This window comes from Notolepis coatsorum (genome assembly GCF_963971535.1).
Source record: "Notolepis coatsorum genome assembly, chromosome: 13".
Taxonomy (NCBI): domain Eukaryota; kingdom Metazoa; phylum Chordata; class Actinopteri; order Aulopiformes; family Paralepididae; genus Notolepis; species Notolepis coatsorum.
Window position 1 is genome coordinate 23,083,922 of NC_140177.1, and position 18,734 is coordinate 23,102,655.

Consider the following 18,734-nt stretch of genomic DNA (forward strand, 5'->3'; position numbering starts at 1 on the left):
CATTTGTGGCGAGCGCCTTGCCCACTACGCCACGTAGCCGCCCCGGGGTAGTAATATAGTTATAGTAGCATAGTGTAAGATTCTGATCAAACTGGCCAGTATCACGTCTTCGTCTGTTTGGCTCTCCATCCAATTCCTCTGCGTTGTGTACTTTTAATGGTCCTGACGTCTCCGATACTGGTAGATAAGATCCTTATCTTCCCCCGTTAGTGCAATCCATAAACCATAATACTTCTCCACTTCCGTAAGAATTCGACACTTCGACACTGTGAGATACCTTATGAGGAGAAGCGTTGTTTTATTGCTATAAACAGAACCTCATAATCAGATGTTATCAGATGTTATCAAATTGTATCGTCCTTGAAGAGTCTATTCTAATGATCTCTCGGTGTGTTCAGAATTGTCCTTTTGTTATTCAGTCCAATAGTGGTCAGGCCTAGTCGTTAGCCTGAACCCTCCTCGTGTTAGCCGAAGCTAATGATGTCGTGGCATTCTTCCTCCTTCCCCCCCCCCCCCCTCTCTCGTGATAAGAGGAGAGAGAGAGTCCTCTGTGTGATCTCAGTCCTACTCGCTCTCGGTCAGATTATCGTCTGCCTTACACCCGGAAACACCGTTCGACTTATAGAGGTTCGTCGTCGCAACGACGGCCCCGCCTTCTGGTTGTCATGCGACGTGTTGTCATGACAACTGCATAACCTTTAACACTAATAAACTTTCATTCACTGTGAACCGCTCTCCCTCTCTGGGAGACACTCCGTCTTATCTCAGATGTTCTTCCAAGGAATGCATAACAAAACCCTCACTGACGCGGCCTGTGCCTGTGAAACCACTGGTTCCACCACCGTCAATATCACCGTCTCCTGCTTCCATGCACATTTCGATCTACCATTTTAGCTGTCATCTCTCCCCAATCTATACATCACATACATTGAAAAACCACCATTTTCTCTCAATCCCCCCTTGATTCTTATCACCCCTTCAGAATCATAAATCATTATTTGGTTTTTTAATTAATTATGCCAAAAATAGCCTGTGGTTGAAGCAAACCAACCTCGTCTCTCGTGCACAAGAAACGAAGACGGCCCACGGTCAACCCAGTGATCCTGCTGCCTGATGTCTGTTTGCGCCCCCCTTCGTGCACAAAGGGAACCGAAACCGACCACCAAAACCAACAACATCCAACGACTCATAACCATTGGAGCCCCCCTGTCTGCTCCCAATAATTATATCCTGTTGTTCTACTGTTCTCCCTCTTATCTACCTTCTATATATATATATATCCTTCTATACATATATCTTATATATGAATCCTCCATTTATATCTCATACTCCTAATCAATGAACACAGGACTTCTCGCTGTTGTCTCGTCTCTCGATCTCCTGATTGACTCTGAAAGGAAGTCCCTGTTTGTTCATGATTCACCGCCCGTGCTCTGTTGTTTCTGTACGCTCTCTACAACGTCTCCGCAGGGAAACCCCCTCCGATGTCCGCCTCGTTCTCCCCTGGGCAAACACCGCCTGCGACCGCTGGACTCCGCCTCGTCGGCCGTCTCCGCCCCGTCGGTCATCTCCGCCCCGTCGGTCATCTCCGCCCTGTCGGTCATCTTGGTTGAGGCTCATCTCCACCGCTGTCGGCCCTCTCTCTCGTCGTGGACGATCTGTGTACCAGGCTGCCGTGCCTGGCCCCTGCGGCTTCCTCCTCCTCCAGTCTGTCTCCTGGCCATCTCCATCGCTGTCGGTGTCATTCCCCCCTTGAAAGCAGAAACACAACCCCGGCAGTCTTTCTGTACACTCGACCCTGTGTTTTCTATTAGTCTACCGTGGCTTTGGGGCCTGCAGCTCGTTCTCTATATATTTTTTTCCTCTGCAAGCCCCTGCCATGGCCACGCCCTTTCAGACTGTTGGACGGTGTGAGTGTCCTACAGCCCATGGCGCTATTTGTTCTCTATTAGTCCCCCACCTTCTCAACACCCATATCTAATCCTACAGGGCTGTTCCCTGTTTTGTTGTCTTCCGGCGTGACACCAGCAGCTAAACGATACCCACTCGGCGCTCTACGTTTGTCCCACGGTTGACCCCCAGCGCGCGCCAGTTCTTTCTGGTGACATGTCCCCTCAAGACTCTGCCTATTTATTAGGTGTGAGAAGGCCCCACTGGACTTCCCTCTTTATTCCATAATTAACCCATTCTTATAACTGCACCTCCTCTGTCTGTGCAATTCTTATTTAATCCATTGTATGCTTAAACTCTATATCTAATATTATTATTCTAATAATAATCCACTCTCTGTGCTAAATATTCCCCTATGGGTAATGAAAACTCCCGAGCACTACCCCCCCTCCACCACTAGGTGGCGACCTACTCCTCCTCTATGGTGGTTTAGTTGACGTGTCACTTCCTGATTCTAAACCCCTCGTGGCTCTGCGGCCATTTTGACTCGGTGCAAATGGCTACTCTCTCAACAAACGAACGCTGCCCTTCCTTCCAAGGCCTGAAAACACCGCTGTTTTTCCTCTCTTTCCTATCCATTATCAGGGGACGCTTTCTCAGACTAATACTCTTGCCTGATCGGACATAATACACACTGGTACAATCTCCTTTCGACTTTCCTTCTGTTATGAAAACAGTCCCGCCATAACAATTTTTCGATCTGATTCAAGCGCCCCCCCCCCCCTTTCCTCATCTCGCATTTACCCTCCTTAAACCAAAACTGTGCAGCCTGCCTCATTTGCTTTTCATTCTCTGTAGATAACACCCTCGATTTTCACCATGGCTCTCTGCTCATATTATTACAGCTGGCATTCTCTCTCTGTGTCAAACTAGAAATGTTTACGTTTACGGATTCACTATCTGTTCGTTTTTATTTGGCTATAAAAGATCAAAACAACCGTGTGCACAGTGAACTCACATTTTTGATCGGAGCGCTGTTTCCCCTACAGCGCTGGTTCGCCTCCTGACCGCTCGACTCGCCGCTCTCTCCCAGGGCTGGCCGGCTTTGCTTCGATCATGATTCTCCCACACATTGATGACTGTTGTCCACTGTCGCCCCATTATTGAAAAAGTCTTTATCCGTTGTTCTTATCTCTTGCTTTCTGGCTGTCATCAACAACCAACTGTTCCCGTTGTTTTAATCTCTTGCAAATCCGGGTCCCAACGGCATCAACTGTAAGATTCTGATCAAACTGGCCAGTATCACGTCTTCGTCTGTTTGGCTCTCCATCCAATTCCTCTGCGTTGTGTACTTTTAATGGTCCTGACGTCTCCGATACTGGTAGATAAGATCCTTATCTTCCCCCGTTAGTGCAATCCATAAACCATAATACTTCTCCACTTCCGTAAGAATTCGACACTTCGACACTGTGAGATACCTTATGAGGAGAAGCGTTGTTTTATTGCTATAAACAGAACCTCATAATCAGATGTTATCAGATGTTATCAAATTGTATCGTCCTTGAAGAGTCTATTCTAATGATCTCTCGGTGTGTTCAGAATTGTCCTTTTGTTATTCAGTCCAATAGTGGTCAGGCCTAGTCGTTAGCCTGAACCCTCCTCGTGTTAGCCGAAGCTAATGATGTCGTGGCATTCTTCCTCCTTCCCCCCCCCCCCTCTCTCGTGATAAGAGGAGAGAGAGAGTCCTCTGTGTGATCTCAGTCCTACTCGCTCTCGGTCAGATTATCGTCTGCCTTACACCCGGAAACACCGTTCGACTTATAGAGGTTCGTCGTCGCAACGACGGCCCCGCCTTCTGGTTGTCATGCGACGTGTTGTCATGACAACTGCATAACCTTTAACACTAATAAACTTTCATTCACTGTGAACCGCTCTCCCTCTCTGGGAGACACTCCGTCTTATCTCAGATGTTCTTCCAAGGAATGCATAACAAAACCCTCACTGACGCGGCCTGTGCCTGTGAAACCACTGGTTCCACCACCGTCAATATCACCGTCTCCTGCTTCCATGCACATTTCGATCTACCATTTTAGCTGTCATCTCTCCCCAATCTATACATCACATACATTGAAAAACCACCATTTTCTCTCAATAGTAATAGACATATTGGTGTGATAGGTCGTAGTATAAGTATGGTAACATAGTATAGACCTATTAGCATGATAGGTAGTGGTATAAGTATAGTAACATAGTATTATAGACATATTAGCATCATAGGTAGTAGTATAAGTATAGCATTAAGGTACATAATACAAAAAAGACCGTAAGAAGGTTAGTGTTTTATTTGTAATTCTTTTTTAGATATTGTTTGAAGAGGTGTTTTTAGTCGACAGAGTTGTCCGGGTTTCAGCTGTTCTGACTGTGGTGGGAAGTTCGTTTCCACCATTGTGGAGCGAGGACAGAGAATATCCTGCTGTATACTGTATAAACACTGTATTCTGTATAAACACTGTATTCTGTATAAACACTGTATTCTGTATAAACACTGTATAAATACTGTATTCTGTATAAACACTGTATTCTGTATAAACACTATACTGTATAAACACTGTATTCTGTATAAACACTGTATACTGTATAAACACTGTATTCTGTATAAACACTGTATTCTGTATAAACACTATACTGTATAAATATTGTATACTGTATACACACTGTATACTGTATATAAACACTGTATTCTGTATAAACACTTCTGTATAAATACTGTATTCTGTAAACACTGTATTTTCTATAAACACCATTCTGTATAAACACTGTATACTGTATATAAACACTGTATTCTCTATAAACATCATTCTGTATAAACACTATTCTGTATAAATACTGTACACTGTATACTGTATAAACACTATTCTGTATAAACACTATTCTGTATAAATACTGTATTCTGTAAACACTGTATTTTCTATAAACACTATTCTGTATAAACACTGTATTCTGTATAAACACTGTATTCTGTATACACACTGTATTCTGTATAAACACTGTATACTGTATATAAACACTGTATTCTCTATAAACACTGTATTCTCTATAAACACTGTTCTGTATAAACACTGTATTCTGTATACACACTGTATAGAAGGTACTGTATAGAGGAGGTGAACGTGTCTCCTGTGCTTCCTCCCTGCAGCCATCTGGGTCATAGGGATCTTCTGCGCGGCCTCGTCGGTCGGCCTCTACAGCTGCCTCTGGCCTTTTGTCCGACGGCTCCCGTTCTGCAAGTGCAGGTGAGACTCTTATCAAGCCTGGCGCATGTTTACCGTCAAAAGGAGGAATTCCTCTCCATTCAAGAAGCCATGGGTTATTCCCAGGGCTTTACCCAGGGTTTTCTAACCAGATGTTCTCAGCTTGGGGTTGGTCCTGAGGTGGGCCGCGGTCCCCGTCGGGGAGACATAATAATTTGCAATAAAGAAAGCCATATGCTGTAATTTCCTGCACCTTAAAAACATAATTTCAATAAAAAGGCAAACACAAGGGTACATTCCAAATAAGTAAGTTATTTAAGTACAGTGTATAAGGTTGCATAATAGTTTCATGTTGAACACGAAAACACATGCACGCACACACACACTCATTGGAACAGAGGACCGAGCAATCATGTATTATTTATTAGACAATGATTAATCAGTTTCTAAGCTGGCCCCAAGCTTTCACTGCAAAATTATTATTATTTTATTTACAACACATGGTGGCGTGTTGTCACAGTGGTGCTGCGCCCCTATGCCACTGTTTAGAGAGCCCGGAGAACCTGAACTTTGACCCTGTGATGTCATTGTGATGCAACACCTCCAGCTGCTGCATAGTGAACGCATTGGGAAAGATGTGTGGAAGAAGAAAAGGTCTCGGGTTCCAATGTAATTACCAGGAGGTAGATTGATGATCATGTACTGCATGTAGAGATGCACACAGAAAGACAGTGAAGGAATGATCTCCAGAAGAAAGACAGTGAAGGAATGATCTGCAGAAGAAAGACAGTGAAGGAATGATCTGCAGAAGAAAGACAATGAAGGAATGATCTGCAGAAGAAAGACAGTGAATGAATGATCTGCAGAAGAAAGACAGTGAATGAATGATCTGCAGAAGAAAGACAATGAAGGAATGATCTCCAGAAGAAAGACAGTGAAGGAATGATCTGCAGAAGAAAGACAGTGAATGAATGATCTGCCGAAGAAAGACAGTGAATGAATGATCTGCAGAAGAAAGACAGTGAATGAATGAACTGCAGAAGAAAGACAGTGAATGAATGATCTGCCGAAGAAAGACAGTGAATGAATGATCTGCAGAAGAAAGACAGTGAATGAATGATCTCCAGAAGAAAGACAGTGAAGGAATGATTTGCAGAAGAAAGACAGTGAATGAATGATCTGCAGAAGAAAGACAGTGAATGAATGATCTGCAGAAGAAAGACAGTGAATGAATGATCTGCAGAAGAAAGACAGTGAATGAATGATCTGCAGAAGAAAGACAGTGAATGAATGAACTGCAGAAGAAAGACAGTGAAGGAATGATCTGCAGAAGAAAGACAGTGAATGAATGATCTGCAGAAGAAAGACAGGGGGTTTGTCAACAGGACATGCATCCAGCGTTCGTCAGCAGAAGCTTATCACTCCCAGCTAACGCTGTTCATTCTGTTTGGACAGAACTCCAGTATTGGAATCAGAACTAAAGGATATCAAACTCTGGGAGAGAAGCTACAGTGATTCAGGAGATAAGAGCGGCCGTCGGTTACTCCCGGGCAGTGTGTCAAAGTGTCCTTGAGCAAGACATTAATGTAAAGAAATAAATAAAAAATCATTAAAAAGATAATGAGGTTCAGCGGATTACTTTGCTTTCAACTTTAACTTGAAACGTGTCTCTGCACAAACCTCCCAGGTATACATTGCATGTACATATACACCAACAACACCACCACCATAAGAATACATCAGTCACTCTCTCATTCATGATCTATATGGAGCAACTCCAGATATCACATCCAGTGTTTCCCCTGAAAAGAAATTCAACAGCGGTGCTGTGCTGTGCTGTGCGCACGCTGCCGGAGTCCATATCTGTGCACGCTGCCGGAGAAATAACTTAAAGCGACCGTAGAATTGTTCGAGAGAGGGGCGGAGCGTAGATTGCGCTCGTCACCAATGCAAGAGACTGCGGTCTCGACTTCCGGAGTCAGCATTGCCTTGGCTTGGGCTGATCGCTATACTAACCCGTTTGGCTGGGTTAGGGGGAGGGAAGCCGTGGGTGGGAAACTGGCGTTGTGGACAGCGACGCCTACAGGTCAGGTCTGGGCGCTTGCTCAGCGGAGGCAGGACTTGAGGAAGGCAGCGTGACCTCCCACGCGTTACACTTCACCAATGAGAGCCCTCACTGCCAGGTGAGAAGAGAGCCACTGGCTGTCGCCGCACGTGTCGGAGGAAGCGTGCGGATACTTCAGGGTTCCCTTGTACCGACCAGTAGGAGAACATGCACACAACAACCAGGTAGGGGAGGGGGGGAATTGGCACAACAACAAAAAATTGGTACGGGGAGAAAACGGAGAAAGAAATCGGAGAAAGAGAGATACAAAAAATAAATAAAAAAGAATTGTTCGGGAGTTATTCATGTTCATGGAGTCATGTGCGTGTGAATTTGCTAGGATGTTTTTGGTGTGTCCGCTGACACTAGAACTCTTAAAACAAGATTAAATTGACAAATCAGGAGAAAATAAACTAAATTATCTGCCAGTGGGATAAGATAATTCAAGATAATTCTACACAATATTGGACTTATTGTACCAAATACAATATATTTTCACTTGATAAGATAAAGACATTTTGCAGTGTAGTTGTAATCAGGTTAAATGTCAAGATTAATGACATGCCTCAACACTTAAGAAAATGTACACTATTTGTATTGAACATAGATATAGATGATTTAATAGATAATATAAATAGAAAACATAGACATCGATGCATAGAACATACTAACTGTCTAACATACACAAATCATAACACTACAACAGCACGTTACACCTAAGACGTCTCAGTGGTATAGGCTACATTCTGCCTTAGAGCATTTCATTTTCCTGGGCTTTTGAAAGAAAAGCTCCAGGGCTCTTTGGTAGGGAATTCACTGGTAGGGGGCCCATTGATGCTGAGACGCATACAAGTGGCCAGATAGTCTCCCTGCAGCCTGTTCCTCAGGTCAGTCTTCACCTGTAAATACGGAATCAATCACTAGACAATAAATGGGGTGAGATTTGTGGCAAGTCAAATAACAAATCTGATTACAAAGCGTGGCTAACGCTAATGGCGCGCATACCAGCGAGGCTAACTGCCTAAGAAAACGGGCACAGAGGCACTGAAAGAGGATTTCACCCATCTAATGAACACACTAGACAAATATCAAGATGTATCCATCTGGTGGACCAATTGCATGCTTTCGCAGAGGACAAGAGGCCTTCAGTCGACTCCTTCAGACATTGAGCACCCCACACAGCCCAAATGGAATGATACAAAAATAATATAAGAATAATATAAGAATAATATTTTTGTTTTATTATAAAAAATCATTCAGGGGGTAGTCTAGTTCATAGCAGCGGCGGTCCTGATTCAGCAGCGGCACAGCTGCATATAAGGGAAACACTGACATCTCAACTGAAACTCAAACTGGCTCAAGCCATGTTTTTAGCCGTGATTGATTATCATTGATTATTGCATGCTGCCCCTACTAAAGAAGCTACCTCTATAGCTTACTCTCTTTTGCCTCTAGTCAAGTCAAGTCAAGTCAATTTTATTTATATAGCACATTTCCAGGCAGCGGTAGCTGGCACCAAAGTGCTTCACAGGCAGGTTGATAAAAACAAAATAATACGATGCAAGATATAAAATTTATTGGCAGATCATGATTACAGGCTGCCAATAAATTTGGAAAAACCTGGAGTGCGTGCCCGGACATTGTTTCCCTATTTTTTTTGTATGATATCAGAGGTTACAGCACCCAGTGTCAAGTCTAGTGAGGTGAGCGCGTTCTACTACTTTTTTCACAAGATATAAAATTTAAAACACAGTAAAGCAATGAAAGTAATACAAACTCTAGTAGCTACCAGGAAAGATATCGTTCTCCCACTTTGCACCTCTGGCATGGAATTAATTGCGTGAGTTCATCCACCTGGATGCCCTGCTCTCACTTGGAGAATTAAAATATTTATATAGCTCCTTGCAGGAAGAGTGTTGTTACTTTCTGTGATTTTTGTCCCAGATGATTACTTCTGTAGCGCTTCCAGCCATGCACTTCTGTTGTTATGTATTACGTTTTTGTGATGTACTGTATCTCAATGGGACTTCCTGGTTAAATAAAAGAAAGAAATTACATTACAGACTTGATGATTCAGATTCAGACAACTTTATTGATCCCGCGTGGGGCAATTCATATTTGCAGCTTCACCAACAAGCAACAAAGACAAACAAACACGGCAAATAAAAAGAGAAACACTCCATGTGATACACAATCCAGCAGTAAAAGTAAAAGTAAAAACAGACAACCAAGTGCAAAAGGCTACTTAAAATGACTACCGTCTGTGTCTCTCACCAACGCTCTTCACCGTTTTCATAGAACCACTGGCACAACTGATCAGACAGACCGAGGACATTAAGGGAGTAAGGATAAAGGGAACGGAATATAAACTCGGACTATTTGCGGACGACGTGATAGTATACATGAGGCAACCAGACAAGAGCTTCCCGGCACTGATGGATCTACTGAAGGAATATGGCCACTACTCAGGATACAAACTAAACGTGACAAAGACACAGACCTTAGCATGGAACTATACCCCAACGACGGAAATTAGGGAACAGTACGGGATAAGATGGGACATGGACAAGATTAAATACTTAGGGGTGAACATCACGAGAGGGGTGAGAAAATTGTTTGAGGCGAACTATACACAGATAAATCAGAACATCAAGAGAGACTTGGAGAGATGGACAGTAATGCCCTTGGACTTCAATTCAAGAATAGAGGTCATTAAAATGAACATACTATCAAGGTTACTGTACCTGTTCCAGTCACTACCGATACAAATACCACAGAATCAATTCAGGGAGTGGGACAGACTGATATCGAGGTTCATATGGGCGGGGAGAAGACCACGGGTCAGATATAAAACACTACAACTACCAAAGGAAGAGGGAGGGATGGCAGTACCCAGCCTACAAGATTATTATTATGCAGCGCAATTGAGAGCAGTGACGTGCTGGTGTAACGACAAATATGAGGCAAGATGGAAAGAAATTGAAAAAGAAGGGGAGGGATACAAGGTACAAGCTCTGGTGGGAGATAGGGAACTATTCAAAGAAAAAGAGGGACTGTTAGATTCAATCACCAAATGCACCTTGACCATATGGAACAGAGTAGTAAAAACACACAAATTGGAGAAGCAGTCAGGGGTTCTGAGATGGATAGCACATGACAAGAGATTCAAACCAGGGAGGTTGGACCATGGATTCAGAAGGTGGGAGAGGGGGGGGGGGGGGGGCAACAGCGATATGCAAAATGATAGAGAAGGGGGAAATGCAAACATTACAAAAATTAAAGGAGAAATTTGGACTAGAAAACAGGGACCACTTCAGATATCTACAGATTAGAGATTACTATAATAAAGAAATAAGAGGGGACAAGGACGAAGAACAGAATGGAATAATTAGGATGATAGTAAGGGCATACGAAGGAGGGAAGGGAAGGGTAATATCAGCACTGTACCGGGCTATAATGACCAGCAAGGGACACACGACCGATTACATAAGGGAGAAATGGGAGAGAGAACTAGAGATAGGAATAACAGGGAAGGAATGGGGTAACATATGCGAGGTGCAACATTCAACAACAGGATCGAGGATATGGAAAGAGTTTGGATGGAAAAACATAATCAGATTATTTATAACCCCAGAGTTGAAGGGAAAATATGCACCAACACAAAGAGCATGCTGGAGGATGTGTGGGAAGGAGGGGGCAAATCACACGCACATATTCTGGGGATGTCAGAAGCTGAAGGGGTATTGGGAGGAGATAGGGGAGGCAATGATCAGAATATTAGGATACGGGTTACCACAAACGGGACTGGTGCTTTACTTAGGGGACCTGACACACGAGGGAATACAAGGGGGGGACAAATATTTAATAAAGATAATGTTGATAGCGGCCAGAAAAGCAATAACAAGACTGTGGTACAAAGAAGACCCACCGACAATAGCACAATGGGTAGGAATAGTAGAGGAGATACAGGATATGGAGAGGATAACACACATGCTGAGGTTACAGGAAGAGAAATTTGGAGAAAGATGGGGAAAGTGGGAGGATAACAAGGGGAACGAAAACGACATCACAGAGGAGGAACCAAATACAACACAAGAGGGCGAAGGATAAAGGAGGAAAGAAGCTCAAGGGGGGTCTCTGAACCCGTGTCACACACCTTTGCTTTAGTTAGTTTTTTCTATTATTATTTATGTTGGGTATGACAATTATTTTATGATTTTTGTACTGTATTATTTAGGTCTGTGGAACAGTGTTGTTTTATGATATGTTTTTCATGAAAGTACCCATATATGTATGTCGTTAAGTTATGGACGTCAATATAAATGTTATGTTGTATGTCCATAAGTGTTAAAAAATTTAAGTTAAAAAAAAAAAAAAAAAAAAAAAAAAAATCACATTTAGTCGTCAGACATTCCTAATACTCCTCAAATGTGTAGCATCACGTTAAGACATGCTTGGCGATGTGTCCCACACTGTGACTGTAGGATCCCAGAGAACAACCTGCCGTACCTCCACAAGAGGCCCCAGATCCGCATGTTGCTGCTGTCCGCCTTCTGCCTGGGCGTCAGCGTCACCTGGGTGGTGTTCCGCAACGAGGACCAGTGAGTGGAAACACACACACACACCCGGGTGCCTGAACACTGTTACAAACACACACGCATTGGGCCCCAGGTGCCTGAACACTGTTACACACACACACACACGCATTGGGCCCCAGGTGCCTGAACACTGTTACACACACACACACACACACACACACACACACACACACACACACACACACACACACACGCGCTGTCTGCTCCCGGCTGCCCTTGGGGGGGAAGGACGACGGGATGGGTTAATCGCAGAGACGAATCGCATTCATGCCGATTAATGACCTCTGAGCAGGTCCTAAAATTATTAAATTTAAATTACACACATTGGGCCCCAGGTGCCTGAACACTGTTACACACACACACACGCATTGGCCCCAGGTGCCTGAAGACTGTTACACACACACACACACATTGGCCCCAGGTGCCTGAACACTGTTACACACACACACACACATTGGGCCCAGGTGCCTGAACACTGTTACACACACACACACACATTGGCCCCAGGTGCCTGAACACTGTTACACACACACACACACATTGGGCCCCAGGTGCCTGAACACTGTTACACACACACACACACACACGTGCGCACATTGGGCCCCAGGTGCCTGAACACTGTTACACACACACACACACACACACACACACACACACACACACACACACACACACACACACACACACACACACACACACACACACACACACACACACACACACACACACATTGGGCCTCGGGCTGTCACAACTTTTTAGGTAGGTAGATAGATAATTTATTAATCCCTTTATTACATTAATAATTACAATTAGCATTGCTGTTCAAGTTAAACATATCTCGGGAAATGTTTATAAAAGGGGGATACGAATATATACAGATATAGAAAGAAATATTTAGTGTGGAATAGAAATTAACTGGTTTGTCAATGTTGGACTATAAATAGTGCCTGTCAAATGAGCCATACTATTGTCTCCATAGCTATAATATAGAATATACGATGGGTCCGCAAACATCGTGCAAATTGTCAATAACGCTGGCGCCAGGCAGTGCAGATGGAAAAACAGCGTGGTGCTCAATGAGTTAATGGAGACTACTTAGTGTTGCTGGTTTTACTAAGGACACAATGTGATTATCATGATGTCTAATAAGCTTTTCTCCTCCTCCTGGGAAACGTAACTGAACAAGGGAACTATTTCTTCATCAGATGAGTGTCTTGGATTTAGGAATACCCGTACAGACACACACTATCATGGGACCCCGGCCGATTCCAGGCTTAAATAGGGTTTTGGGGAATGAACCCTTAAGGTTGTTGTTGGGGACAGATGATTAAGGACGACTTAACGGTGCTGCTGTTCCATATGGTGTGTCCTCTAGGTGGGCGTGGGTGCTACAGGACGCCCTGGGGATCGCCTTCTGTCTCTACATGCTCAAAACAATCAGACTGCCCACGTTCAAGGTGGGTCGGGCACATTTATGCACCAGGAACCATGGATGTGATTTGACGTTTCTTCTAATTTCAGGGTTTTAGGTTTTGTTTGTTTTTTTGGACACATCATTTAAATTTCTCTCTTGACGGCGAATCCTTGTTTGTTTACTCACTTTTAGTATTTTTTTTGCGTTTTTTTTTTTTTATCTACTTTTTTCTCCCATCCCAATTTCGTATCGTCCAATTCTACCCTCCCCTGTCTCGAACGCTGTTAGGCCATGCCTCCCACAAGCTGGCTGCAATGTGGACGAAGCCTTACATCACGTGTCCCCTCCGGTACTCGAGGAAGCAGCCGTCCCATCTTTTCACCTGCACAGCGCGATCTCTCAGCGGCGGGGGTCTGCGTGGGAAGGACACGCCGCCCCTGTCGCTTCCTGATTCTGCTGCGCAGGCGCACCAACCGACCTGTAGGAGTCGCTGTCCACAACGTCCGATCCCCACCCATCAGCTTCCCACCCCCTAATACTGCCAATTGTATTAGTATGAACGACCAGCCAAGCTGATAGCAATGTGGAGAGCTGGGCTCGAACCCAGCGTCTCCTGCATTGGTGGCGAGCGCCTTGCCCACTACACCACCTAGCCGCCCCTTTTTTGCGTATTGTTTTATAAATAAATATGTAAATAATAAATGTGCTTGGCTTAGACGTCGTAATTATATATTATTATTATTATTATTAAAGTAATTAATTGTGTTTTGTGTGTGTGCGTGTGTGTCTGTGCCTGCCTGCCTGTCTGTGCCTGTCTGTCTGTCTGTCTGTGTGTGTCTGTCTGTGTGTCTGTGTGTCTGTCTGTGTGTGTGTGTGTGTCTGCGTGTGTGTATGCAGGCGTGCACTATGCTCCTGGTGGTGCTCTTCGTCTACGATGTGTTCTTCGTATTTATAACGCCGCTCTTCACGAAGGTAAGTCAGCAGCGCTCGTCAGGCCACACAGGGAGGCATGTTTAGAAAAGGCACAATTCACAATCACAGTATGTTGTCGCCAACAATACTGGGTTTGTTTACAGAGAAACATATCGGATTGAAAATGTTTTTTTTTTTTTTTTAAACTTAAATTTGTATTGAACATTTATAGACAAACAACACAACATATACAATAACATCAACAACACTATTAAACAGACATAAATAATAAAGAAAAAAAGTAATACCCAAAAGACTAAAAATAAAAAATACTGACTTAAGCAAATATTCACATACATAAATAATGAAGTGGAAAAAACATAAAACAATTGTCATATCTTAAACAAAAATAAAATTAGAAAACATTAAGTGTGTGACATGGGTTCAGAGACCCTCTTTGAACCTCTTTCCTCCTTTACCCTTCGCCCTCTTGTGATGTATTTGGTTCTTCCTCTGTGATGTCGTTTTCGTTCCCCTTGTAATCCTCCCACTTTCCCCATCTTTCTCCAAATTTCTCTTCCTGTAACCTCAGCATGTGTGTTATCCTCTCCATATCCTGTATCTCTTCCACTATTCCTACCCATTGTGCTATTGTCGGTGGGTCTTCTTTGTACCACAGTCTTGTTATTGCTTTTCTGGCCGCTATCAACATTATCTTTATTAAATATTTGTCCCCCCCTTGTATTCCCTCGTGTGTCAGGTCCCCTAAGTAAAGCACCAGTCCTGTTTGTGGTAACCCGTATCCTAATATTCTGATCATTGCCTCCCCTATCTCCTCCCAATACCCCTTCAGCTTCTGACATCCCCAGAATATGTGCGTGTGATTTGCCCCCTCCTTCCCACACATCCTCCAGCATGCTCTTTGTGTTGGTGCATATTTTCCCTTCAGCTCTGGGGTTATAAAGAATCTGATTATGTTTTTCCATCCAAACTCTTTCCATATCCTCGATCCTGTTGTTGAATGTTGCACCTCGCATATGTTCCCCCATTCCTTCCCTGTTATTCCTATCTCTAGTTCTCTCTCCCATTTCTCCCTTATATAATCGGTCGTGTGTCCCTTGCTGGTCATTATAGCCCGGTACAGTGCTGATATTACCCTTCCTTTCCCTCCTTCGTATGCCTTTACTATCATCCTAATTATTCCATTCTGTTCTTCTTCCTTGTCCCCTCTTATTTCTTTATTATAGTAATCTCTAATTTGTAGATATCTGAAGTGGTCCTTGTTTTCTAGTCCAAATTTCTCCTTTAATTTTTGTAGTGTTTGCATTTCCCCCTTCTCTATCATTTTGCATATCGCTGTTGCCCCCCCCCCCCCTCTCCCACCTTCTGAATCCATGGTCCAGCCTCCCTGGTTTGAATCTCTTGTCATGTGCTATCCATCTCAGAACCCCTGACTGCTTCTCTAATTTGTGTGTTTTTACTACTCTGTTCCATATGGTCAAGGTGCATTTGGTGATAGGATCTAACAGTCCCTCTTTTTCTTTGAACAGTTCCCTATCTCCCACCAGAGCTTGTACCTTGTATCCCTCCCCTTCTTTTTCAATGTCTTTCCATCTTGCCTCATATCTGTCGTTACACCAGCACGTCACTGCTCTCAGTTGTGCTGCATAGTAATAATCTTGTAGGCTGGGTACTGCCATCCCTCCCTCTTCCTTTGGTAGTTGTAGTGTTTTATATCTGACCCGTGGTCTTCCCCCCGCCCATATGAACCTCGATATCAGTCTGTCCCACTCCCTGAATTGATTCTGTGGTATTTGTATCGGTAGTGACTGGAATAGGTACAGTAACCTTGATAGTATGTTCATTTTAATGACCTCTATTCTTGAATTGAAGTCCAAGGGCATTACTGTCCATCTCTCTAAGTCTCTCTTGATGTTCTGATTTATCTGTGTATAGTTCGCCTCAAACAGTTTCCCCACCCCTCTCGTGATGTTCACCCCTAAGTATTTAATCTTGTCCATGTCCCATCTTATCCCGTACTGTTCCCTAATTTCCGTCGTTGGGGTATAGTTCCATGCTAAGGTCTGTGTCTTTGTCACGTTTAGTTTGTATCCTGAGTAGTGGCCATATTCCTTCAGTAGATCCATCAGTGCCGGGAAGCTCTTGTCTGGTTGCCTCATGTATACTATCACGTCGTCCGCAAATAGTCCTAGTTTATATTCCGTTCCCTTTATCCTTACTCCCTTAATGTCCTCGGTCTGTCTGATCAGTTGTGCCAGTGGTTCTATGAAAACGGCGAAGAGCGTTGGTGAGAGACAACATCCCTGTCTGGTAGCCCTCTCTAATCTGATTCTATCCGTCAGGCTGCCATTCACCTTAACCCTCGCTGTCGGTTCTTGATATAGCGCCTTGATCATCTTCATCGCCCTCCCGTTCAGTCCGAACCTCATCAATGTTTTATATAAAAATGTCCAGCTCACACTGTCGAATGCTTTTTCTGCATCTAGGCTAATCAGTACCGCGCTACCACCTTGTTTTTGTATCTCCTCTACTATGTGTAATGTCTTTCTCACGTTGTTCTGTGTCTGTCTCCCTTTAATAAATCCAGTTTGATCTTCATCTATAATGTCTGGCATAAACGTCTCAAATCTCTTTTATATTATCGATGTATACATCTTGTAATCCACGTTGAGTATGGACACAGGTCTGAAACTACTACATAATTCTCTATCCTTCCCTTCCTTCGGTATCGTGGTGATTATGGCTTCCTTCCACGAGGGGGGCATTTTGCCCTCTTCCATCGTGTGTCTGAACGCCGCCCCTAACATGGGTGCTAATTCCGTTCTAAATGTCTTGTAGAATTCCGATGGGAATCCGTCGCTCCCCGGAGATTTGTTGTTTTTAGCTCTACTAATTGCCTCTTCCAGTTCTCGTTCCGTAATTATTTTATTTAATTCTTCATTCTGTTCTTTCCCTATTGATGGTAACTCTAGCTTCTCCAGATATGCTTCTATTTCCTCTTCTCCCGCTGCTTTTCGCTGTGTGTATAGTTTCTCATAGTATTCTCTAAATGTCCTCTCTATTTCAGCTGGGTCTCTCAATATTTCATTAGTCTTTGTATCCCTTATTGTGTGTATCGTGTTCAACTTCTGTTGCGTCCTAATTCTCCTAGCCAACAGTCTGGTCGCTTTTGGTCCCCCTTCATAGTACGTTTGTTTCATGATCCTCGCTTTCTTTTCTATTTCCGTCAATAATTCCCTATTTATCCTGGCCTTTACTTCTTTGATTTCTCCGAGCGTTTCCTGTTCTCTTGATATCTGGTGTCTCCCCTCTAGCTTCTTCAGCTTCCCTATCAGATTGTGATATGTCTCCGTTCTGGCCTTCTTCAGCATTGCTGTCTTCTCCATCAATTTCCCCCTTATCACCACCTTCAGTGTGTCCCATATAATGTTCGGATCTACCGCCCCGTTGTCATTTTCTTCCTTATACCTGGCTATCTCCTCCTTGATCTGACTCACCACCCCCTTGTTATTTAATATTCCTACATTTAGTCTCCAGATCGTGTTCCTCCGTCTCCCTTCTAGATCTACTGTCAGATATATGGCACTGTGATCCGATATGTCCGCTACTCCTATTCTGCTCTCCCGTACCCTGTAACTGTCCCCCGTCGTCATCAAAAAGTAGTCTATTCTCGCATATGTCACGTGTGGGTGTGAGTAATGTGTGTATTCCCTGTCCATGGCGTGCATCCCCCTCCAAACATCTGTAATTCCCATTTCCGTCATCTGAATATTCATATATCTACTGATTGGTGCCCGTCCTTTTCTAGTACTCGTGGTGTCTAGGTCGTGATTCAGTACTACATTAAAATCTCCCGCGCATATCAATATCCCTTCTAGTTCCATCACTATCATATCAAAAATGGTCTCATATAAATCCCTCTCACTCTCTGGGGGTGCATAAACATTCACTAACGTAATCATTTGACCCTCCATTTTTCCCTTCACCAGAACAAACCTTCCCTCCTTGTCTCTTACTTCCTTGATCAATTCAAATTTGACTGTTTTTGATTAACGTGATTACTCCTCTCCTCAGGTTCCGTTTAAAGGAACTATAGTATGCATTTTCATATCCAAATCTCTTCAGTTTCTCATGATCCTGTGCTACCAAATGTGTCTCCTGCAGAAAAATCACTTCCATCTCACTTTTTTTACACTTCAACATCACTTTGCCCCTCTTTATCGTATTTTTCATTCCATTAACGTTTAACGACATCATTTTTATACCTTTAACCATTGTCATCTTTCTTCTTCTTTCGTCTGTCAGTGCCCCCCATGTCACATTCATTCCCCCCTCCGGTTGTAGCCTCCGCTCTCTTCACCGAATACATATAATGATTAACATAAATAAAAAACATAAACTTTACATAAAGTGCTCCCAAGGCGTTCGGGGGGTCCCTGTGTCCCCCCCTGTCCCCTGCTGGTGGGTGAGGAGTAATTGCTCTCCTAGTGAGAGGCCTCCTGACGGCTTGGGGGTTTGAAACCTTTACCCCCAACCGCTCGTCA

General features: G+C 43.6%; 1 protein-coding gene across 1 annotated transcript in view; it reads left to right on the top strand.

The window, feature by feature from the left end:
• Positions 1-18,734, top strand: part of sppl2 (signal peptide peptidase-like 2) — a 56,058-nt gene that overhangs the window by 21,032 nt on the left and 16,292 nt on the right. The window contains exons 7-10 of the mRNA XM_084328116.1: positions 5,087-5,183; positions 11,730-11,846; positions 13,219-13,300; positions 14,155-14,229. Coding sequence (XP_084184242.1) covers positions 5,087-5,183; positions 11,730-11,846; positions 13,219-13,300; positions 14,155-14,229 — 371 coding nt within the window. The remainder of the gene's footprint in view (positions 1-5,086; positions 5,184-11,729; positions 11,847-13,218; positions 13,301-14,154; positions 14,230-18,734) is intronic.